The sequence below is a fragment of the Pangasianodon hypophthalmus genome, chromosome 8, assembly GCF_027358585.1.
Source record: "Pangasianodon hypophthalmus isolate fPanHyp1 chromosome 8, fPanHyp1.pri, whole genome shotgun sequence".
Lineage (NCBI taxonomy): Eukaryota > Metazoa > Chordata > Actinopteri > Siluriformes > Pangasiidae > Pangasianodon > Pangasianodon hypophthalmus.
Genome location: NC_069717.1, coordinates 3,101,213 through 3,126,212, shown reverse-complemented (window position 1 = coordinate 3,126,212; position 25,000 = coordinate 3,101,213). Strand labels below are relative to the sequence as shown.

At 40.0% G+C, this 25,000-nt stretch overlaps 1 protein-coding gene across 3 annotated transcripts in view; it reads right to left on the bottom strand.

Moving 5' to 3' along the window:
- The window catches only part of fcho1 (FCH and mu domain containing endocytic adaptor 1), a 49,375-nt gene that overhangs the window by 3,603 nt on the left and 20,772 nt on the right, over window positions 1–25,000 (bottom strand). For 2 of the 3 annotated variants that reach the window (XM_034306435.2, XM_034306436.2), the window contains exons 3-24: window positions 23,205–23,296; window positions 18,978–19,052; window positions 17,299–17,440; window positions 15,296–15,448; window positions 15,018–15,122; window positions 11,402–11,500; window positions 11,160–11,256; window positions 10,778–10,895; window positions 10,041–10,065; window positions 8,349–8,409; window positions 7,870–8,045; window positions 7,361–7,385; window positions 7,104–7,160; window positions 5,904–5,955; window positions 5,402–5,508; window positions 3,767–4,666; window positions 2,714–2,811; window positions 2,161–2,278; window positions 1,887–1,998; window positions 1,598–1,753; window positions 1,371–1,503; window positions 917–1,113 (exon numbers count right to left, since the gene is read on the bottom strand). In XM_034306435.2, coding sequence (XP_034162326.2) covers window positions 917–1,113; window positions 1,371–1,503; window positions 1,598–1,753; window positions 1,887–1,998; window positions 2,161–2,278; window positions 2,714–2,811; window positions 3,767–4,666; window positions 5,402–5,508; window positions 5,904–5,955; window positions 7,104–7,160; window positions 7,361–7,385; window positions 7,870–8,045; window positions 8,349–8,409; window positions 10,041–10,065; window positions 10,778–10,895; window positions 11,160–11,256; window positions 11,402–11,500; window positions 15,018–15,122; window positions 15,296–15,448; window positions 17,299–17,440; window positions 18,978–19,052; window positions 23,205–23,296 — 3,098 coding nt within the window. The remainder of the gene's footprint in view (window positions 1–916; window positions 1,114–1,370; window positions 1,504–1,597; window positions 1,754–1,886; window positions 1,999–2,160; window positions 2,279–2,713; window positions 2,812–3,766; window positions 4,667–5,401; window positions 5,509–5,903; window positions 5,956–7,103; window positions 7,161–7,360; window positions 7,386–7,869; window positions 8,046–8,348; window positions 8,410–10,040; window positions 10,066–10,777; window positions 10,896–11,159; window positions 11,257–11,401; window positions 11,501–15,017; window positions 15,123–15,295; window positions 15,449–17,298; window positions 17,441–18,977; window positions 19,053–23,204; window positions 23,297–25,000) is intronic. The other variant, XM_053235880.1, reaches the window with a different exon arrangement.

Here is a 25,000-nt window from a genome sequence, read left to right as displayed (position 1 = left end):
AAGATAATAATTTAGTAACTCTGTCCCTCCCTCTCTCTCATTCACTCTGTCTCACTCTGTTTCTCTCTCTCTCTCACATCGTACCAGTCGTTGGAATTTCTCGCGCTGGTGACTCACTCATCCAATGTGACTGGATTTGTTTTAAATCTTATAGACATTAGGGCTGCTACATAAACTGCTCTATTGTTATATACTCTGAAGGAAGCATAAGTAGTGAACAGAAGTCATTTGTCTCTCGCTCTCTGTCTCGCTCTCTGTCTCGCTCTCTGTCTCGCTCTCTGTCTCGCTCTCTGTCTCGCTCTCTGTCTCGCTCTCTGTCTCGCTCTCTGCATCTTTCTGTCTGTCTCTTATTTCCCTCACTGTCCCTCTGCATCTCTCTCTGTCTCTCTCTCTCTGTCTCGCTCTCTGCATCTCTTTCTGTCTGTCTCTTATTTCCCTCACTGTCCCTCTGCATCTCTCTCTCTCTCTCTCTGTCTCGCTCTCTGCATCTCTTTCTGTCTGTCTCTTATTTCCCTCACTGTCCCTCTGCATCTCTCTCTCTCTCTCTCTGTGTCTTTCAATCTGTCTGTCTCTCTGTTTCACTATCTCCCTCTCCTACTCTGTTTTTCTCTCTGTCTCTCTCTCTCTGTGTGTCTTTCAATCTGTCTCTGTCTCTCTCTTCCTCCCCTACTCTGTCTTTCTCTCTGAGTCTCCCTCTCTCCCTGTCTCTCTATCTCTCTGCATCTCTCTCTCTCTCTCTCTCTCTCACACACACACACACACACACACACAGTGTGTCTCTCTGTCTCTCTCTCTCTCCCTCCCCCCCACTCTGTCTTTCTCTCTGTATCTCTCTCTATCTCTCTGCATCTCTCAGCCTGTCTCTCTCTGTCTCTCTCTGTCTCTCTCTCTCTCTCTCTGTCTCTCTCTGTCTCACCAGGTAGCGGGCGGTTGGCACTGCAGGTCGGTGGCTGTGGGATCGAGCGGCAGCAGCACCTGCACAGCCGTGAGCTGAGTGGCTGGAGCGGTTGCCGGGCAGCAGTGGTAGTCAAGGGCGACGCGGGTGACCGTGCCGCTGCGCTGGCACTCGGCCGACAGCAGCAGAGGAGCGCGAGCCGGGTCCTGAGACGACACCTGGGGGCAGAGGTCATCGTCATGGCAATAAGATATTAGAAACTGTTAATATACATATTTTAAACATGTGTGTTGCAGGAAACAGAGACATGAGCAGCAGATCTCATGAGCAGGATCTATAAATGGGGCTTGCGTTGAAAATGGCAAAATAAAAAAAAATAAAATAAATGAACACCTTCTACAACATAACAGAGCAGCGAGTCTTCCCGGTTTCACATACAGGGATCGATTAAAAGCTGAAGTGGTTATAGACTCACCTGGTACTTCAGCACCCCCACGTTGTAGTACGAGGCTTGCGGGTTAAGCTCCGCCTCTCTCTGAAGGTGAACGCTCAACGCCTGCATGTTAAACCAGAAATCTTTGGAGTTGGGGTCGTTCTGGGACGGGTCGCTGCAGGTCGAAAGAAAAGAAACGAGAATGACTTCATGATTCCCGTCATATGTGTTACACGTTTTAAACTGTAGTACTTTATATATCAGCTGACCTGTAGAGAAGCTTCTGATTGGGTAAGAAGTGATCCACTCGAGCGATGCTGACCAATCGGAAGCTGAGCACGGGCGGGTTGGGGTTAGCGGCAAATATCCGAGTGATTCCGGCTGGGAACGACATGGTGAGGTCACCTGTAATCTTTACCAGACACCTGCAACACACACACACACACACACACACACACACACACGCACACACACAGAAAGAAAAATAGTTAGATAGATAGACAGACAGATACACAGACAAACAGTTAGACAGATAGATAGACAGATAGTAGGGCTGACCGGTTATTTTCTCCTCCTTTAAAGTAAGCGTTGATGTATTCTGTAAATGCTGCAGCAACCGGCCACGACTCCTGAGTGCTCAGAGAGATGGGACTCGGCCCTCGGGACAAACCTGCGCGCACACACACACACACACACACACACACACTATATAAGAAACATTTTAATGAACCATTGAAGTGTGTTGTGTTAATCTGTAAAAGTGTATGTGTGTGTGTGTGTGTGTGTGTGTGTGTGTGTGTGTGTGCGCGTGTGTGTGTGTGTGTCTGCCCACCTCGCGCAGGACTGGGTGCACGTGTTTGACCCCCCCAATCACTGGGGCTGGAAGAGGACGAGGAGGACGTTGGAGGAGGACTGGGCTCAGGCAGAGGAGACGAACACAAAGACCTGGACTGGGGGTCAAAGGTCAGGAGTCAGAAGTGAAGTGTGTACAGGACATTCACAGTTTCGGCAGTTTTTGTCGCATCGCCGCGCCCTAGCGTTTAGTCATGACATCTGTTTTTATTAACAGGCACAAAAAGGACTGAAATGTGTGATTTCGCTTGTAATGTCTTCTTAAATAAGATGCTACACTGCTTTGCTGTACAAGTCACAGCTTTTAGTATGAATAGTCGAGAAAACACGGTGAAAAAGTTTGAGAGTCCGGTGTGTGTGTGTGTGTGTGTGTGTGTGTGTGTGTGTATGCAGTTATAAATGTAAACCACCGTAACATCAACGAGAGCCAACAAAAACAGCCAATAAACACTAAGTGCCCTGCGTGTGAGGTTTAAAGTGTGTGTGTTGAAATTGTGCGGCTGTGTGTGAGAGAGTAACGAGTGTGTTTTTACCCGTTCACTTCCACTCGGCCTGGACGAGGAACGCTTGGACCGAGCTGGACAAGGAGGAGCCAAGACCAGGAGCTCACTACTGAACCTACGCTGAGGACCTGCAGAGAGAGAGAGAGAGAGAGAGGGAGAGAGAGGGAAAGATGGAGAGAGAGAGAGAGAGAGAGAGAGAGAGAGAGAGGGGGAGAAAGAGATAGAGAGAGAGGGAAAGATCGAGAGGGGGAGAGAGAGAGAGAGAGAGAGGAAGAGAGGGAAAGATGGAGAGGGAGAGGGAGAGAGAGAGAGAGGGAGAGAGAAAGAGGGAGAGGGGAAGAAAGAGATAGAGAGAGAGGGAAAGAGGGAGAGAGAGAGGGAGAGAGAGATGGAGAGAGGGAAGGATGGAGAGGGAGAGAGAGAGAGAGAGAGAGAGAGAGAGAGAGGGAAAGGGGGAGAAAGAGATAGAGAGAGAGGGAACGAGGAAGAGAGAGGGGGGAGAGAGAGGGAGAGGGAGGGAGGGAGAGAGAGGGAGAGGGAGGGAGAGGGAGGGAGAGAGAGGGAGAGAGAGGGGGGAGAAAGAGATAGAGAGAGAGGGGGAGAGAGAGGGGGAGAGAGAGAGTGAGGGAGAGAGAGAGGGGGGAGAAAGAGATAGAGAGAGAGGGGGGAGAGAGAGAGAGTGAGGGAGAGAGAGAGGGGGGAGAAAGAGATAGAGAGAGAGGGGGAGAGAGAGGGGGAGAGAGAGAGAGAGAGAGTGAGGGAGAGAGAGAAAGAGGGAGAGAGAGAGGGGGAGAGAGAGAGGGGGAGAGAGAGAGGGGGAGAGAGAGGGGGAGAGAGAGTGAGAGAGTGAGGGAGAGAGAGAAAGAGGGAGAGAGAGCGCTTGTGTTCATATTTGTGTTCAAAGACTGACATGAATCAGATTAAATTTCACCCGCTAACATAATGCGAACTTGTTAGCTAGTGCTGCTTGTATGATATTCTGTGAATGCATTCATGCTAAAATCTTGACCTACATAGCAACAGTAACCAAGTGTGGGCGGGACTCATATCATATCTCAGCAAGAACGTGTGTATTTTCAGTACCTGTGTGTGTGCTGATGTCCAGGCAGTCCTGGTCTTTGTCGGTGGAGAAGCAGAGATCCTCCTGTGGGCCGGAGAGGCGTGTGAGCGGCGGTCCACTCCGCCGCTGCTCCTCCCCTCCGCTCCTGCGTTCCTTCTCTCCTCCGCTCCTGCGCTCCTTCTCTCCTCCGTTTCTGCTCGTCTTCCTGCCTCCGTCCTGCGCCACGTCACTGAACGGGTTGTGCAGTGAACCCCAGTGTGTGGACTCCTTCTTCATCTGGACCGGAGGGGCGGAGTTAGAACTGACTGCCCAAGTTAAGCCGCTCCCTCCTCCTTGAGCGGCCAGTGCTGATTGGTGCGTCGGGCTGCCGATCATCGTGATGGCGAAGGGATCGTCGGGTGAATCGGGAGGCGGCACGCTGCGCTCTTGTTTCCTCTCTCTGTCCTTGCGAGCGGAGGACTTAGGAGGAGGCAGGGTTTTAGCACTGTTTGTGGGCGGGGCAAACGGGTCCTCGTGGGTAGTTCGAGGAGGAGGCGGAGCTACCCAAGCGTCCTGACGAGCAGGTTGATGCTCGAACGCAGTCAGGAAGGGGTCCTCCGGTGGGATGTGTTTACAGCTCCAGACGCTGGGCTCCACGTTGTTGGAAAAGGAAGGTAATGCGAAAGAGGAGGCGGAGCTTTCTGTACAGGGCGGGGCCAAGGGACAACGCTGGGACGATGGCCACTCTTGAGGGAGAGGGGAGCGCCCGAGGAAGGGGTCAACGGGTCGCCGTGAGGTCGTGGAGTCTTTGGGCTGAGAAGACGAAGGCCAAGCCGCCCAGCCTGTGGGCTCGGGGGACGCTCCCAGGGGCTGATGGGAAGGCGAGTCCAAACCTGAGTCCTCCACGTTCTCAGGAGACGAGGAAGCAGAGGAGAAAGCAGCGTCTAAACAGAGAACGAGAACACACATGAAAACAGAAAACCTGGTTGGCTGTCATGTGATGGGGGAGAGCTGCCTGATGGGTGGGAACTGGCTAAATTAGGGAGAAAATCAGGGAAAGTCTCAGCTGATGGAAAATTTAGTGCTTATTATTATTATTAATATTACATAATGTTGAATATATTTATTGACATAGAAGAGATTCAAAATAATTTCCACTTCTGCCTTTCAGCCTTTACCCTGATTATTCATTTTGTGCTCCCAGCTGTCTGTGCGCTTGACCTTTTATGGAGTTTTGTGGGCGTCACTATATGCAAATGAGCTGTGTCGGGAAGGCGCTTTGCACTTTACAGGTGATCAACATACACACGCGAGTATCAGCCCTTCAGAAACTTTGTGTAAATCTGGCAGAAACCTTTTGTTCGGTTTGGTTTACGCAAACATTTACACAACTTTACTAAAAGATAAATGAGGCCCAATGTGTGTAAGAAGTCGAGAGAAACTTAATTCCAGTCCGTCTTCCCATCATGTAAAACAATCCATAAATTTATAACGTGTGATTATACACACGTTATTCAGGAGGCACGTTAATGACATTTCACACGCCGTTAACATTCAACACTACACCCATTACACACCTCTTACTTATTACTCTGTGAGCTACAGTTGCAGGAGTGTGTGTGTGTGTGTGTGTGTGTGTGTGTGTGTTTTCATTTAATCGTGATAATGTTATGTTTTACATTCGGAGTTCTGCAGCTGCTCCTGGCCCGAGAAGCTGTGAGATTTGAAGGCTGAGTCTAGAGGAGGACCGAAGAGTGAATCTGAACCAGACGCTGTGGAGCTCAGCCTGAGAAAGAGAGAGAGAGAGAGAGAGAGAGAGAGAGAGAGAGATTCATTATAAAACAAATAATCCAAGGGTTTAGAGAGAACGAAGGACACAACAGAAATAAAATTCATCTAAATGTGGAAGTGCTACAGACAGAAAAACTGAAATAAAAGGAAATAAAGGAAGAAAGGATTGAAGGAAGCAAGGAAGGAAAAAAGACAAAGAGAGAAAGAAAGAAACAAAAATAAATAAGAAGAAAGACAGAAAGAAACAGACAGAATGGCAGAAAGTAACAGAATGACAGACAGAAAGAAAAGACCGAGAAAAATGAAAAAAAGATGAAAGGAAGAAAGAATGAAAGACAGAAAAACAAAAAAACAAAAAAGACAGAAAGAAAGAAAGAAAGGTCTTTGTACCTGCTGTGGTTTGGACTTGAGGTGAATCTGCAAAGACCCTCTGTCTCACCTTCTACAACACACACACACACACACACACACACACACACACACACACACACACACCATAATGTAACAACACAACATTACACCAATGACAGTATGATTATAATTACAGCTACACCACACTGCACTACACTGTCACACAACATTATAACACACACTGTAACACAACACACACACACACACACACACACACACACACACAGTAACTCAACACCATGCCTTCATTCAGCTGAGACAGGACCTCACACACATCATTACATCACCTTACAACATCAGCTGATGTGATAAAGATCATCATCCACTACAGACATGTTTTAAATGGAGCCCTCACAGTTACATAACACGTGCGCACACACACACACACACACACACACACACACACACACACACACACACACACACACACCCCTTCACTATTATTACTGCCTCTAATTACAGTGCAGCTCCTCAGACAGACCTGTGTTCAGCACACTGTGTGACTTGCGGTTGCTACGGCTTCCCATACACTCATTATGGTTCTCAAATAATTGCTTCGACAGCGTAATGGTACGGTCCGTGCACAAATTGTCCAATTAGTCACACAGGTATAAACACGTCCTGTTTACTCAGATGCTAACTGAAGAAACAATACACACACTGGGGCACAAACCTAATAAAAACATCTACACATTGTAACAATAAAGCTACAAAAATTGATTCATGACTTCACAGAGAAAAGATCTTAAAAAAAAAAAAAAAAAAAAAAGCTGCTCTGGTCAAACTGGGGATCCTGTAATGTGGTTTAGAAGCGGCAGGAATTTCTGAACACTTCTGCATACGCGTGGTCAGTTGTGTGCGGAAACGTACGCGCATCCTCATGTGCAAGGAAAACTTGATAAATCACACTCAGTGAATAGAAAGGTGTGTATGCACGGTTGATAAACGAGACCCCTCAGAGATAAATCTCCCCCTCAAAGAACTAAGAAGTAGCTATAAGCGTGCTTTAACGACAACATTCCGTTTCGATGGACGGCGTGATCGAGAGAAGAGCTTTAAAAAAAATACTTCGGCTTGTTGTTAATTATATTCCAACTATTTTATGCAGCTAACAATGAATTAAAAGCATAAAAATAAATCGTGGTGGTTGTCACTTGATAGTCGTGTGTGCGTTTTTACCCCTGTGGGGGGCGCCGTCGCCCTCTCCCTCCGACCGACCTGCAGTACTGATGTTTCCTAGGACACAGGAAAGGAGGGGTGAGAAAACACACACACACACACACACACACACACTCACTCACTCACTTTCCCTTCTGTAGTCATGCTAACAGGCACGTACATGCACAAACATGGACAGATTTGTACACACACACACACACACACGCACACACACACACACACACACACACACACACACACAGGAAAGCTGAACTTACGGGAAATGTGCCTCTTCGTTGACACCTTCAGTGGGGAGAAAAAAAAAAACAGTCAACTTCAAGGCTCCAAAAATAATGAAGAATATAAATAAATAAACTCTGGGGCTGTGCGATATGACAAATATATCATATCACGATACAGAAGGCATTTCTACAATATTTGGGTTTGCTAAAAAACTGACAGCAATAAATTAGTGTTGCATTAAAAACTATGAAAATGTAAAAACTAAGCAAAAAAAAATAGTAATTTTAATAAATAAAAAGAAAATTACAATTGTAAAGGACAAAATCTTGACATTAAAAAGCATTTTTTTTTTTTTTTTTACAAAAAATGATAGACACAAATATCCTGATACCTGCGATACTGTGACCGAATTTATTACGATATATCTATATTACACTGTCATACTGTATCACTCAGCCATAATACTGCGTCGAATATAAACACAAATATGTTTATTTAAAACCGTGCTCCTTGTTTGGCTCCGCCCCCTGACCCCTGAACTCACCCCAGGGTTCGGGGGCAGGGTGAGGGTCCCCACGGTGGCCTTCAGCTCCAGTTCGTTGGCGGCCGAGTTGCTGCGGCTGCACACGGGCCGGATCTGGATGTGGAACTTCTTCGGCTCTTCGTCGTCGTAGTCCGAGTCGCTGGAGTAAAAGTTGTTCTCTTTGTCGTCTGTGCAGCGTGGGGGCGGAGTCAAGGATTGTATTGAGAAGTTACTGACGTCTACACACACACACTCACACGTCATACCATCGTCACAAAATCCCTCATCAAAACATCGCTCACTGTGCCAATAATTTTGGAGTTGACGGCTATAAATACACACTGCTTTTACTATCTATGGGTGTCCTTTTAAGCATTAGTGTGTGTTAATAATGCTTACACAGCTGCCTACAGTTAACCTTAAGCTCCATATGCATAAGGAAAGCACTTTACGTTACGTGGACCAACGACGCGTCTCCACAAGGTCCGAATAAAGGATATCGTTCTGACTGACATCTGCCCGGATCATGAAGCCCTCATCGTCCACCTCCAGAGGAGAATTCTACAAAACACACACACACAAAAAAAAAACAGAACTGTTAAGCCGGGTTCACAGAAAAAAAAAGAAAAAAAGCACACTGTGGGCTCCTGAGTGGCACAACCAAAAAGCATTCGCCCTGTCAGCCAATCACGAGTTCGAGTCCTAATGATGCCACAATCATCTGTGCCCAGGAGTCGTCTCTCTGGGTGGGAGGGACATACTCTCTCCCCTGTCAATCACAGCAACACTAGGCAATCATATACGTCTGTGAGCTCATGTATGTGGAAGAGGGTGGTATATAGTGCTTTAATCAGAGTGTGTTACGCTGCCCTGTGATGCAGCAGGAGCAGCAGTCTGAAAAAGATGGCGGTTGGCTGGCTTCTTAAAGGAAGCATGTGATAGCCTTCACTCTTCCTGGAATTGGCAGCTGTCATATCATACAGGAGAGCTGGCTGGTGGGTGGGAATTGGCCAAAACCAAATTAGGGAGAAAATTGGAGTTGGAGTATATATATTAAAGAACGTTATTGGAGTTGGAATATATATATATATATATATATATATATATATATATATATATATATATATATAAAAGAATGTTTTTAATGAGTGTAACAGGACCAAAGCAGGAAAAATGGCTGAGACGGAAAGCATCGTCGATCAAAGATTACTCGTGATTTGAGGTGTGAGCTATGACATCACACCCAAATGATATTCGAATTCCTTTTTTTTTTTGACAGAGATGTTGTGTTGATTACAATAATTATTCCACAAGACCGTTGAACACTTCGTAACAGTTAGTGAGGACATTATGGTGGCTGTGAACAGTCGTTCCCTCACCAGCCTCTCCTTTTTACTCTTGAAGTTAATGAAGAAAAAAAAACCCTACAGCTTGTCTAAGGAGAAACCAGAAAGGGTAAACTCCTCTGTAATGAAGAGTCGAGGGATTGGTGGTGGGGTCTGTGTGTGTGTGTGTGTGTGTGTGTGTGTGTGAGATGTTCTGTAACATTAAATGTAACTATGAACAAAATGCAATGTGTGGTTAAAAAATGCGGCGTGTGGTTCATTAATAAATAAAAAATTGTAATCGTTGGCAAATCGGTGTGGTGTTAGAGGAACATCTCTGATGTACAAACTCATAAACTACTCAAAATTGTAAAATTTATTTTCTTTATTTATTCATGTATATTATGTTAGCAGTCACAGCTGCATTTGTAGTTATAGGTGTCTTGAAGGTCAGGGGTAAACCCTCAGTATGCCTACTTCCCATGTCCTTGTGTGTGTGTGTGTGTGTGTGTGTTTGTTTGTTTGTTTGTTTGTTTGTTTACTCTAAGCACGATGTCTGCTAATGACATGTGGTTCTTAAAAAGAGCCAGCAGGCGTAAAGTAGGACAATTTAAATATAGCCTGCTGGAGTAACCGGACACAGCAGAGGGACTGATGGTCATTCAGACACAAACACACACACACGCGCACACGCACACACGCGCGCGCGCACACACGCGCGCGCACACTCACGCATAAACACAATACGTCAGTGGAACAATGACAAGAGTGTGGTGTCCCAGTGACTCCAAGAGATGTTGTTTAGGGCACTGCATGTGTGTGTGTGTGTGTGTGTGCGTGTGTGCGTGTGTGTATGATGTAACTTACTGGCGTATCTGTCAGCGCAGAATCCCTGCACAAACAACAACAGCCTCATTAGCAAGATATTGGACGAACGAACCAACAAATGTCAGTCTCACTCTCACACACACATGCATATTGTGTGTGTGTGTGTGTGTGTGCAAAACATAATGTATAAATATATTTTAAAACTATACAAAATATATGATGATACCATCAATTTACACTAAAGAGTTATTTTTAAATGCTTTAGAAATGGTCATATTTCAAGTCTCAGTTGAATAAAAATCCTAATAATACCCTTAAAAATCAATTTAAAAAAAATCAATAAACTGTAAAATTAAATAAATAAATTAATGAATAAATATTTATCTTTGACTGTTTGCTTCTTTTTAAACAAGAGTGAAAGTGAGAGTGTTTTTTTCTCATTTGTGGAAAAAAAAAAAGGAAAAAAAAAGATGTGAAAAGTTACTGAGGAAAAAACTACAGGTCATTTTCAATATATAAAGTTTATATTTAAATTATTTTTATAAAGATATTGTACATTACTTAATATCATTTATTTGTTTGTTGTTAGTCTTGTAATGAGCAGAACATATTTTGGGACACATTTTTTTTTAAAAAAAAAAGACAAAATAAGTAATAATGTCCATGTTCTATACTTTTTTTTTTCTTTTTACAATTATGGCATATGTTTTAGTAACTATAGTAAGCTAAATGTGTATATGCGTATATGTGTGTGTGTGTGTGTGTGTGTGTCTCACGTGAAGTCTGGCTCTTTGTCCCTCTTGCCCAGGCCAGGGATCCTGAATGCTTTTGCTCGGCTTTTCTTGTTATTGTCGGATGCTTGAGTGGACGGGAACTCCTCAAAACCCACAGGGCCTTGCCAAAACACACACACACACACACACACACACACACACAAGCAGTCCTTACACTGTTTCCACAATGACACATACGCACTTTAGGTCCTTTGTGCTGGATTGTTGAAGTTGCCACTCCTTTGCAGTCTAGACTGAGTCTATTTGTGTATATGTATATGTGTGTGTGTGTGTGTGTGTGTTTGATGTTTTGTTGACTGTTTAGACAGAAACATGGCTGATGACAAAGTCTCTCTCTATCCAGAGCTAAACAGGTGTGTGTTACCTGGCCGGTCTTTTCCCGTGCCCTTCTGCTCAGTAAACTTCTGAATCAGACTCCTGATGCCGATGTTCTCTACGTTCTGCTTGAACTCCTCAAGAACCTGAGCACAGACAAATTATACACCCACACCCACACACACACACACACACACACACACACACACACACACACACACTTAGACTTGAGCTGAATCATAAAATCCAACTGAAAACTCACAGTCAAACATTCATCAGAGAAGAGATCACCTGTCCCACTTGGACGTGAGTGTCCTCTAAGGAGTGTGTATAAGACTTGATCAGCTGCTTCATCTTCCGTAAGTGGTCCTCCTCGATGTCCTGGAACTTCTGCATGGTGCAGAGACGGCAATGACAAGGACTTAAAATGGACATGAAGTGGAAGAATACTGCATTTCCTTCAAATATCTCCTCTTTTTTTTTTAAAAAAATGGCTCATGTTAAGCCTGTTAAAAGATCTGCTGAGAGCTGATTGGCCACTTACATCCATTCTCTACAAATCTGAGGTTTCGCTAATGAAGTCACAAACTGACTCAGGTCGGATTTATAGATGAAGAAAGTTTAGTTTGCTGAATGAATCATAAACACAGGAGGTTACAGGAATGCTAGAGAGCTGCTTGATGTCCCTGGCATTAAGTCTGGGTGATATACAAAGAATAAAGCACTTTGGAGTGTGATGTTGTAGGAAAATAATCAACAACAGCGTGTCGTGATAAAGGAGAGTTACTGTTACCACCCTGAGGTTGATTATTTTCCAATAACAGCACATCGTGAAGTGTTTAATTCCTCTTTTAACATAGCAAATTTGCCAAAAATGACATTTTTTTATTCATTTACGAACGACATGTCATACATTTGATCTGTTTATAGTTATGTTTAATGTTGTGGAGCATCTGCAAAATAAGTTACTTCCTGTTTTCACTTGCGCTATAGCAGCTATATACAGTCTTTCCCTCACCAGTCAATGCACTTGAGCGTAATAAGACCAAAAACAGAAGCTTGTCATGCTACCGAGAAACAACATAGCGTAAAAGCTCTGAAACTGGAGACTCCTTCCATAAATGTTAAATAAACAACTCCTTACAGAAAATTCCTCTATATTAAACAATCCATATAATACCAGTCTTTTAGTCTATGTAGATTGCCTGCTGTTACTATAGAAACAATAATATATATAGCTGGAACTTTAAGCAACACCTTATAGCTAATCAGATTCGAGAATTCAACAGTACTGTGGAATATTAATAAAATAAAGATTACAGCACCATTTGTTCATTTTCATAGTTTACTGCTCATCTATGGTTGATGTTAAATGAGCTTAACTCCAAAACCAAAGCGTTTTACTTCTGCATGACGCATTTAGGGGCAAAAAAGCAAACCATAAAAGAAAACTATGAAACGAAACAACAGAAAAAGGGTACAGTTTCAAGGAGCTCGGAAACCACGACTGCACGTGCAGCAGCTTTGCAGCTCGTTCTGTAGTAAGATAAAAGGATCCGCTGCTTTTGTAGCTTTTTATTACTGCTGTAGAGACGAGATTTAAAAATCTACAGTTTCCTCTGGATTCTCATTTACAGCCTCTGCCACTTGACCCATAAAACTCATTTTAAAAGCCTGATTTTTGCTGATCTCTCACACATGTTGCGTAGATGTACGTGTTTATGTCAGATAGACCGGCACAAAGATGTGTTTTGAGACATAAGCCCCGCCCTCCAGGACACTCTGACATCACAGCGTAGCACTCGCGTCTAAGGTCAACCCGCAACTTGTCTGTACAATACGCTGCATTAAAGTCAGAAATGATCAGAATAAGAGATGTTACTGTTTAATTGTTAATATTACAGTTTAATAATTAATATTCCAGTCTAAGATTAAGTTTAATAGTTAATGTTACAGTTTAATATTAAAGTTTAATCTTAATGTTACAGGTTAACTGTTCACATTACAGTTTAGTTAACATTACAGTTGAACATTAAAGTATAATTGTTAATTTATAGATTAATTGTTGACATTACAGTAGAATAGTAATAGCATTACAGTTTAAATGTTAAAATTACAGTTGGATATTAAAGTTTAATAGATAACATTACAGTTTAATAGTTAATGCTGCAGTTTCATATTACAGTTTAATTGTTTACACTGCAGATTAATCATTAACATTACAGTATAATAGTTGTTACAGTTTAATAGTTATTACTGTAATTATTAACACTATGGCTTAATATTAAAATTAATTTAATTTATAGTTTATTTGTTAGAATTACAGTTTAATTGATAATCTTAATTGTTAAATTGTACATGAAATTAGTGGAGTTGCTCTTGAACACAACGAACAGGTGAATTATGGATCTCTGCAGCTGCTTTTCCTGCTTTTCCTGCTAACCCGACATGCTCTGTGCGTTTTTCTTCCCAGAATGGTGTTAATTTAATTCTGTCAGGATGATTTATGATGTACTGCATCATTGGCATGGGACGAGACATCCTGCAGCTCACCTGGCTCTCCTGCGAACGCTAGCTACCGGAGGCCATCTTTAAAAAGAGAACATTTCTACGCTCCTAAGAGTTGACGGTTTTTTAAAAAGAACTTAAGTGGTCTGATCTTATTGGAAAGAAAATAGTAGTTTTGTAGGGGTGTGTAGAAACTGTAGGGTTGGTATTCACAGTTTTTTAGATGGGCTTCTGGTAAAAGTAGTTTTAAAAGGAGATGTTTTTAAAGGCTGCTTTTGGAAGAAAAATCAGCTTTTTGCTCTCTAAATGAGAAAAAACAACAACTGCCCTCCAGTTTTAAGAAAAGCTCAGAGAGGCTTCTACATAAAGAATAAAAAAAAGTAATTTCAAATGGGTTTCTACATTACAAAAATTTGTCTTAGAAGACATGCTACATTCTGGCTGTAGATAAGATTCAACATTACAAAAAGTATAGTAGCTTTAAGTTGGCTTCTACATGATAAAAAAAAAAAAAGTAGTTTTAGAAGAGCTTCTACATTATGAAAATGTTTTAACTGGGCTGCTACATGATAATTACATTATACATTATGAAATAGCAGTTTTCAATGGGCTTCTACATTACAAAACATCATGGAGGAAGCAATTTCAGAAGGACAAAAAGGAGTTTTAGAGGGGCTACTACATTAAAAAAAGTAAACAGAGAAGCCTTTACATGACAAACTAGTATTAAATGGACTTCTGCATTACAAAAAGTAGTTTTAGAAGGGATTCTACATTACAAAAAGTTTTAATTTAAATTAATAAAAGTGATTTTCAATGGGTCGCTACATTATGAAAAATTAGTTTTAAATGGGCTTCTACATTACAAGAAGTTGTTTTCAATAGTTTGTATGAGAGTCGTTTTAGGAGGTTTGTACAATATGGAAAAGTAGTTGGGCTTCTACATTAATGAAAAAGCTATAAAATGGCCTTCAACATTACAAAAAATATAGTTTTAGATTGGCTTCTACATTAGGGAAATTTTTTTAAATGGTCTTCTACATGAGAAGAAGCAGTTGTAGATGAACCTCAACATAAAAAAGGAGTTTTAGAGAGGCTTTCAAATGTAGTTTTAATTGAGTTTCTAATTGATGAATGAGCAGTTTTAGAGGAGTCATTACAATATGAACATTAATTTTAGAAATGCTTCAACATTGTGGAAAAGTAATTTTAGAGGCGATTCTACAACAGGAAAAAGTGATTTTAAATAAGTCTATAGTATGAAAAAGTAGTTTCAGAATGGCTTCTACACTGTGAAACTTCCAAGCGTTGTTGAAAAAGTAGTTTTGAGAAAGGCCTCTGGAAAAAGCCTCTATTTTGTAAACAGCACTTCTTAAAAATAATCTGGAGGCGTACACACCTGTGCAGACTCGCTCATCTTCTGCTCAAAGTCTCCTCCAGTGCGGTTAAACTTATCTACAGACGCTGCAAACGACTCGGCCGCCTTCTTAGACTTTAGCTCAGCCTGAAAGCAATAGACAATCAATATATATATATATATATAAATTATAAAATATCAATTATAAATCAATATAAGCGCACTTCCTTATTGTCCGAATTTTCCAAGACACATTTTTTGTTGTCTAGAAAAATATTAACATTAAATATTAACTACAGCAGCATCAGCCTAAAACACACCTTCTCCAGCTCCTTCTGAGGAGCTCCTTCTTTGCGTAGCCGTTCCAGCTCTGTACATTTAGCGTGATAGCCCTCTCTGGCCTTCTGTAAGTGTCCGTTCTGTACCTGCAGAGCCTGAACCGCCTCCAGAGTGCCCATCACCTCCTCCTTCGTCTGCGGAAACACAAGTACAGTTAGCTTGCTTTGCTTTTTGTTTTATTTTATTACATTAATTTTTCTGAGTTTTTTTTTTTACTCTTTGAAAGTTGTGCTTATTTTGTTTTGTAGAGATTGCTTAATTTATTTGCTTCTCCATTTCTTGTCACATTTCCTCTCATATTGTCACAATAACATCTCACATGCCTATTCTGCAAATTGTTTTTGTACTTGCAATTCCTTTTATGTAGAAATGGTGTTACTGAGACTAAAGATGCAGCTTGCACAACAACGACTTTGTGCCTTTACGCTTTCATTAATTTTTAGCTATGTTAGTCTCGTAGCTCAAGAAACAAACTTCTGACGGCAAACATAGTTAATGAAGTTAAAGAGTAGAAATAGAAAAGGAACCTCGACATTTAAAGGAGCCTTGACACTGACAGATTTAGGGAGCTGTATAAAGAAAAATCTAGAGAGGCTTCCATGTATTCCAAGTATTTTTAAATTGGTTTCTATATTACTAAAAGTAGTCTTAGATGCGATTTTACTTTACAAAAAGTAGCTTTAGATGTGACTTTACTTTACAAAAAGTAGCTTTAGATGTGACTTTACTTTACAAAAAGTAGCTTTAGATGTGACTTTACTTTACAAAAAGTAGCTTTAGATGCGACTTTACAAAAAGTAGCTTTAGATGCGACTTTACTTTACAAAAAGTAGCTTTAGATGCGATTTTACTTTACTAAAAGTAGCTTTAGATGCGATTTTACTTTACAAAAAGTAGCTTTAGATGCGATTTTACTTTACTAAAAGTAGCTTTAGATGCGATTTTACTTTACAAAAAGTAGCTTTAGATGCGATTTTACTTTACTAAAAGTAGCTTTAGATGCGATTTTACTTTACAAAAAGTAGCTTTAGATGCGATTTTACTTTACAAAAAGTAGCTTTAGATGCGATTTTACTTTACTAAAAGTAGCTTTAGATGCGATTTTACTTTACAAAAAGTAGCTTTAGATGCGATTTTACTTTACAAAAAGTAGCTTTAGATGCGATTTTACTTTACTAAAAGTAGCTTTAGATGCGATTTTACTTTACTAAAAGTAGCTTTAGATGCGATTTCACTTTACTAAAAGTAGCTTTAGATGTGATTTCACTTTACTTAAAGTAGCTTTAGATGTGATTTTATATTACAAAAAAGTAGCTTTAGATGTGTTTCTACTTAACAATAAGTAGTATTTGAAGAATATCTACATTAGAAAAATGTTTTGAGGGCATGTTTTAGAGGAGCATCTACATTAAGAAAAGGTTTTAACTGGCTTCCACATTGCAAAACATTTTTGTTACTTAATAATTTCAGAAGGGCATCTATATTTCAAATAGTAGTTTTAAGTGGGCCTCTATATTATGAAAAAGTATCTAGACAGGCATCTATATTTCAAAACCTTTAGAGGGGCCTATCAGAATTTTTTTTATTATTACTAGGAAATGTCTAAAAGTAGTTTTTAGAGAGGTCTCTAGTTTTAGAACAATGCATATTTTTGGAGGAAAAAAAAGCTAATGAAGTGGCCTCTATTTGGAAAACAGTACTTTTTTTTTACAGAAAAGAAGAAAAGTGTGTTAGCTTAATTTTTTTAGCTAAATTATTCCTTTAAAAGAAGGAAACAGCTTGACTAAAAATGCAAACAATGCTAGTAATAAAAGCTAGTGTACAACAATTAGTATTATGCAAATAAGTTATGCTAATTGGCACTTGATTAGCATGTGGAAATCCAGCTGTGATGTATTCTAGACACAGCAGGAGCCATCTGTCTGTGACTCGGACCAGAGGGAAGTGAATTTAGAGTAGACGCACTATGGAGGTGCTCAAGTACCTTACGGTGAACTTTGACCTGCTCCTCGCTGTACTTGTTGAGGTCACGGATGAGGTCGTTCATCTTCCTCATCAGCTCCAGGTGGCAGAGGGCGACTTTGTCCGACGACATCCGGAACAAGTCCCACATGGGGGCGAATGTGCTGTGAGGGGGAGGAGAGAGGGGGGAAGGCATACGAAGACATTCACACCACCTCCAATGCCATTCCGCGATATTTTGCACGTAGTTACATTGTTGAAGATGAATTTCAGCGTGACGTATTGTGGTTACATCAGACTGTCAGACCGTGGCGCTGGACGTGACACTGGACATATCATGCACCAAAAAATGCGCTTAAGTTCAAGGTCGGAATCAAGCGTAACTAAAACACGTCCTCTGATTTCGGAAATCTACGCCTCACACATGAAATAAATCCCACGCAACTCTCTGAAAAGTGTGTAACTCTGTAGCTATGTCTGAGGTGTGAATAGTGAATTATACAATTGAGGTTTTAAATCCTCACTGAACACACACATGCAGTACTTCTGATGATGAATCAATTTTTAGCTGGTGAATGTTACTGTAAGAAACAGCAGCTAGAGGTATATAACAGATATGGATATGTGAAATAATATATTATATATTATAAGTATTATAATGCAGCTGTTCTCAGACATTTTTGGTCTAATGTCCTCTTCGGTGATAGTAAAGTGTCACCGGTCCCCTTCTCCACAGCTATCTCTGGCCTGCGTGGAGTACAAATGCAGCACTCTTCTCAGACTTGATCACTAGATGATCACTAGATCACTAGGCGTTTTGAGACATATTTCATTTTAATAATGTTTAAGCATTAAAACGTCTCCTATTTTTTTAAAACAAATACGCTAAGGCTTAAAAGTCTAGGGGACGCTAGGGTTGGAATGATACATACAATTCAAATTCAATTGTGGTGTCTCAACAGTTTCAATACAGAAAAAATAAGCATTGCCTGTATATGCACCTTAGGTTTCTATTTTCACTTGATTAAAACATTCAACATTTGTTGAAAAAAGTACAATAACTGAAACGTAATACATGACACAGCGTTTGCGTGATCCAACTATCCTAATTTTGTATTTAAAAAAAAAACAACACTGCAACGCTGCATTTGCGACTCTCGGTGGGGTGTCAAGTTACTCAGCTCTCTGCAGCTCAAACGTGCGTGTCTGTGTGTGTGTGTGTGTGTGTGTGTGTGTGTGTGGTGACAGAGGTGACGAGAAGCAGAGAATGCAGAGAGCATGAGGAGAGGAAGACCAGACCACAACTGTGGCCCTTCAACCAACTGCACTTCACTTCCTGTGAAACCGAATTTCCTCCTCTACCACAACACACTTCATCTGAGGCTGTGCATAATGTCCCCCCAATGGTCCGTCCATCAGTGAAAAAGGAATACCATAAATTAGAGGCACTTACACCACCCCCCACCACACACACACACACACACACACACACACACACACACAGTCATATCAGTGTCACCACTGTACTGAGAATAATCCCCAGTTTCCTTTAGAAAGGTCTGATTGATTGTACAGGGCAACAGATGGGCCACAGTTGGTATCTGTACACCTACAATGTGACCTGTACAGGAAATAGACCTGAAATGGACAATAATGTGGCATATAGAACATAAACATCATGCAGATGATGAAGTCGCTTACCCAAGCGGGCTTCCATTGCTGGCCATCTTTGCCAGTTTGCTCATGGATTTGGAGTACGTCTCCTCAATGGCAGCCCTGATCAACAAACACACATACAAACACACACTAATATTAATCATATGTACGAGAGCAGGTATGCATCAGTACAGTAAATGGGTCTGATACCCTGCTCTTTTTCTCTTTTTCTGTGTGACATAAGCCTAGTGTACACTGCTGCACTAATGAACATGGGAACTGCAATCTGGATGTATTTCCTGATTAATTATCAAGAGGAGGAACTACAGAGTCTTCCTACAGTACAAGCAATAAAACATCAGCACGAGGAGTTCATCACTAGCAGAAAACACAGATTAGGTGAGAAATAAATAGGCGAGAACTCACTAGTTGAGTGAATAAAACAGCCCTTACACAGGATGCTGTTCTTAATGATCAGCCACTTACTGTCATCGAGGGATTCAATGAAAACAAAGTCATACTTCATACACAGCTGTACAGAAACTCGTTTATTCCGAAGTAAAACAGAAACACGCTCTTCTTCAGTGCAACCCTAATCCATCCAAGCGAACTAATGTAGGTAGCTAAAATCAACTAGCTAACGTTATAAAGAACGAGCCTAGCAGTCTAAGTGCATGAGGACACGCGTGTATTCTTTTCAAGGCCACTATTTAAACCATGAAACATAAACAGGGCAAAATGACTGATGAATGCTAAATACGTTGCTCATTTCGGTATCAGGATCGTTATTGACAAACCAGAAAAACCGTAATCAGGCTTGAAAAAAATTGTATCAATGCCTCCCTATTAAAGAGTAATATCTGCAATTTGAAAATGACTGAAATGCATTGATTTAAAAAAAGAAAGAAAGAAAAAAGTTAGCTTTATGTTTTCAAGTGCAAGTACGTAAAAATAAACACAAGTATAGTATGGAGTAACAAAATAGAAACCGGAAACAGTACGAATGATTCATAAAAAATTTACAATTGTGTCCCTGGAGGACTCGTGGTTAGGCCACAGCGCTCTCACTGCTGTGGCCTGGGTTCGATTCCCGGCCAGGGAACAGACCCCAGCCACCAGGTTTGCATGCAACAGTGCGCTCTCAGTGCCGGTCCCAAGCCCGGATAAAATTGGGGAGGGTTGCATCAGGAAGGGCATCCGGCGTAACAAAAAACTGTACCAAGTCAAAGAATTTACAATCACACACAGATGAGAAGTTTTATTATGATGCAGAGAAAACAAAGATGACGCTAAACAGAATCCTTTAATTGCCGTTGTTATATTGTTTATGACATTTGCAGAAGGCAATATCATGGTTTTCCTCAGCCAGCTTACAGCACGATATTTCAGCAGGATTAATTCCCACACAGTAACACTGCCGCTGGATGGAAACGCCCTGCAGAGTGCACTCTGAATGTCATTCCGTGCAACATGCTAAATCTGACAAAGCGTAAACATTACAGTCTGCCCATAAAACAGCCCCAGGAAAAATAAACCTGTTTGTCTTTTTAACTCCATGCAAATATTGCAGTCTGTTACACCGCAATAACGAACGGCCTCATCTCCCGCACGGGTGCGAGTTTAAATATAATAAATGTCCATCCAGAGAGTTCAGCAGGCGGGGACTCGGGTGAAGCTGTGTTCTGCATTGAGCATGAAAACCTGAACACAAGAGAAAGAAAAATCTAATCTCTGTTTGGGGCGAGGCCAAGAAAACAATCAGATGTATAAAAGATACGACTCAGAGCTGCTTTTATGCAGGACAGTGTGATGCAGTGTGATTACTGATAATGCAAATTTAAATTTTTTTTAAAAATTGCTTGAGGATTTTAAGGCCTGGTTTGCCAGGACTGAGATGTAAAAGATGCCACGCCTCCTTCACAGAGACTGACATATATAGAGACCACTCCTTCTTCATGAGGACTGAGACACAGAGACCACGCCTCCTTCAGTAGGACTGACAGGTACAGAGACCACGCCTCCTTCAGTAGGACTGACACGTACACAGGCCTCGCCTTCTTCAGTAGGACTGACAGGTACAGAGACCACGCCTCCTTCAGTAGGACTGACAGGTACAGAGACCACACCTCCTTCAGTAGGACTGACGGGTACAGAGACCACGCCTCCTTCAGTAGGACTGACGTACACAGGCCTCTCCTTCCTCTGAAATTCATCTGGCTTCATGCCACTCAAGCTGTAACACACCTGAAGGCACTGATGAAACCTCTAGAAGGCTGCTGTACCTGCTCAGGTGTGTTTGAGCAAGAACGGAATGCAAACACACACACTGTGTTTAAGGAGAACTGGATTACTGTTCTGCGGTGTGTGAGCTAAGGGGAGACCTTACCCGAGCCAGAACACACGCCTCCTCCGGCTTAACCCAATACAGAAATGGACTCAAGCCAACTACACACTGATACTCAGACTCTGTGTGTGTGTGTGTGTGTGTGTGTGTGTGTGTGTGTGTGGTGTGTGTGTGTGTGTGTGTGTGTGTCTGTGTAAGGACCCCTAGGTGTGGACAGTAAGCTCTTTGTTCAGTGTTACTCCTCACACACCAGTGTGTTTTAACACTTCAGTGTGTGGTGCAAAGTAGTCATACATATAAAGCACAGATATTATACACAAGCTAGTATTATCCCTGTGTGTATTTCTTTATTTGCTTGGGTTGTTATGGTTACTCTTATTATTAATATTGTTGGTAGCAGTGGTAATTGCAGTAGGACTAGGCATATTAGCATTATATGTAGTAGTTGTAGTAATAATATTAGAATTATTAGAAGTATCAGTATTACTAATTAAAGTAGTTAAAGTATTGATTTTAGAATTTTACTAGCAGCAGTAGTTGTAGTAATAGTGGTAGTATCCGCAGTAATAGTAGCAGTCTAGTAGTAGTTGAAATATTACGTTTTTAATTATCATCAACAATAGTAGTAGTAATACTCATTGAATTCATTGACCATTAATATTACTATTATTATTGTTATTATTATCATTATCATTATTATTATTAGCAGCAGCAGAAGTAGTAGTATTGATAGTAATATTAGTATAAGTAGTAGTAGTACTGGCATTAATATTATTACTATTACTATTATTATTAGTAGTAGTAGTAGTAGTAGCAGTTGTAGTATTGATAGTAATACTGATAGTAATATTAGTAGTAGTATTGATAGTATTATTATTAGTAGTAGTAGTAGTATTAGTAGCAGTAGTAGTATTAACTTAGCATTAGTCATAATATTAATAGTAGTAATGATAGTAACATTATTATTAGTAGTAGTAGTATTAATAGTAGCAGTAGTAGTCCTGTTATCATTAGTAGTAGTATTAATAGTAGTAATGATAGTAACATTATTATCATTAGTAGTAGTATTAATAGTAGTAATGATAGTAACATTATTATTATTAGTAGTAGTAGTATTAATAGTAGTAATGATAGTAACATTATTATCATTAGTAGTATTATTAATAGTAGTAATGATAGTAACATTATTATTATCATTAGTAGTAGTATTAATAGTAGTAATGATAGTAACATTATTATTATCATTAGTAGTAGTATTAATAGTAGTAATGATAGTAACATTATTATTATTAGTAGTAGTAGTATTAATAGTAGTAATGATAGTAACATTATTATCATTAGTAGTATTATTAATAGTAGTAATGATAGTAACATTATTATCATTAGTAGTATTATTAATAGTAGTAATGATAGTAACATTATTATTATCATTAGTAGTAGTATTAATAGTAGTAATGATAGTAACATTATTATCATTAGTAGTAGTATTAATAGTAGTAATGATAGTAACATTATTATTATCATTAGTAGTAGTATTAATAGTAGTAATGATAGTAACATTATTATTATTAGTAGTAGTAGTATTAATAGTAGTAATGATAGTAACATTATTATTATCATTAGTAGTAGTAGTATTAATAGTAGCAGTAGTAGTCCTGACTGTTATCATTAGTAGTATTAATAGTCACAGTAGTATGAACAGAACTGATTTAGAACATCTAACTTTCTATTAATAAAAGAAATCACAGTAAACATTTTACTTAACAGCTTTTTCATCACTCAGTGGCATCCACACATCTCTCTCTCTCACTGTCTCTCTGTTTTTCTCTTTCCATCTGTCTGTCTGTCTGTCTGACTGACTCTCTCTCTCTCTCTCTCTCTCTCTCTCTCTCCATCATGACACCTCCCGCGTCTTCTCGCCGTCTCACCTCTCTCTCACAAACTCAGCCAGCTCTTTGCTGGCAATCTGGCCATGCTTCATGTTGTGGTAGAGAACGTCAAAGCCTGCATTCTTCTCCCCCTGAGGACACACACACACACACAAATACACAACGTAAGACACTGTGTGTGAGATAAACAGGTGCGAAACCTGATTCACAAGCTGTAAATACACATTAAATTCTAACATGGTGACCATCATAAACCACATAAACCACCGTCTCCTTCTTTATACTTCAGCATATGTCGTGTCTAGAACAAAATAAAATTAACTCTTGTTTGGATATTCTGTGCTCGACTATTTTGTCTGTATTTCTATCATCGTAAACATCGTTGGGTGAGAAAATGGGGTTATAAAAAAACCTACAGAAGTTTTTTCTATAAAGCCTGAATTTATCTTTATTATACCCTTTTATCATAAACTTCTGAAGTTGGGTATAAATTAAAGACAGGCGATATGACAAAAATATCATGATTCACAAAGGCATGATATATAGGTTTGCTCACAAACTACTACCTTAAAAAAAAAAAAAAAAAAAAAAAAAATGCATTTTAAAAATTTCTGTTCTATGATACTCTATTCAATGTCTATTAAAATTATTTTATTTACTTATTATTATTTATTTTAGTTATTATTTTTTTGTTTCTTATTTAGAATAATTATTTTATTTTAAAATTAAAAATCATTATTTTAAATATCATTATATATAGTTATTATTTAATTTTTTTTATATATTTATTATTTTTTTAATTTTAAAAATAAAATAAAAAAATATAAAAATATTTTTAAAAATATTTAAAACTGAAAAGAAGAAAAGAAATAAAATCTGTAAAAATGTTAAGATAAATAGATAATAATAATAATAATAATAAAAAAGAAAGAAACAAACAAATAAAGAAATACGCTATCATGATATCGCAGAAAAGCATATTGTGAAATTTTCACCCAGCCCTAGTGTAAATATTTAAGCTAAATATTCCCACTAGATTTGCAGAAGTTTGAGTAACGCTGATTCTCTTGTGTGATGACACACAAGCTAATTTACTGGTGTGAGCTAATGCTGTCGTGTGTGTGTGTGTGTGTGTGTGTGTGTGTGCGCGCGCGCGTGTGTGTGTGAACATGTCACGTAGCCAAACACGCTGCACGTCAAACAAACAATCCGTTGTGTGTGTGAGGAGAGATGGGAGGCGGTGTATCTTTGCCCTTTTGGCCCGATGCGGAGTTGCCGATAACCTCAGAAACAAAATAATGCCACATCCTGTGGGGCGGATTCGTTTAAAAATAAAAGCCCCTATTCTTTTCAGTTAACACGAGAATGTCAGAGAGACAGAGAGGGAAGGTGAAGAGAAGTGGGGAAAAATTGAGACTAGGCATTCGGCAAGACACTGTCATGTTCCACATGCACACGCAGTATTGTTACCGTGACTAAATCATCACCAAAATGTCTTTCCATTTATGTATGATTTTAAAAAGGGCGCTTTATTTTTACCGTGCTTCTTACAATACCACGGGAAAGTTCAGTTAGCAGTGATTAGTTTTTTTTTTTTTTTCTGACCACCTGCTCAACACTGAGCAACATCAACAGATAAACCGTCGGTCATGTGAACATTAGATTTGTAAAAAGATTTTATAGAAACATGCTTAACTGTTTATATACATTACTGTAGAATCACTTCAAAATCCTCCATCCAGAGTTTTCACGACTGTCGAAGCTCCTGACTGCACACAGACCATTACACCTAACCTTTTTAAATTCCAGGTTTATAATATACTGTATTACACTGA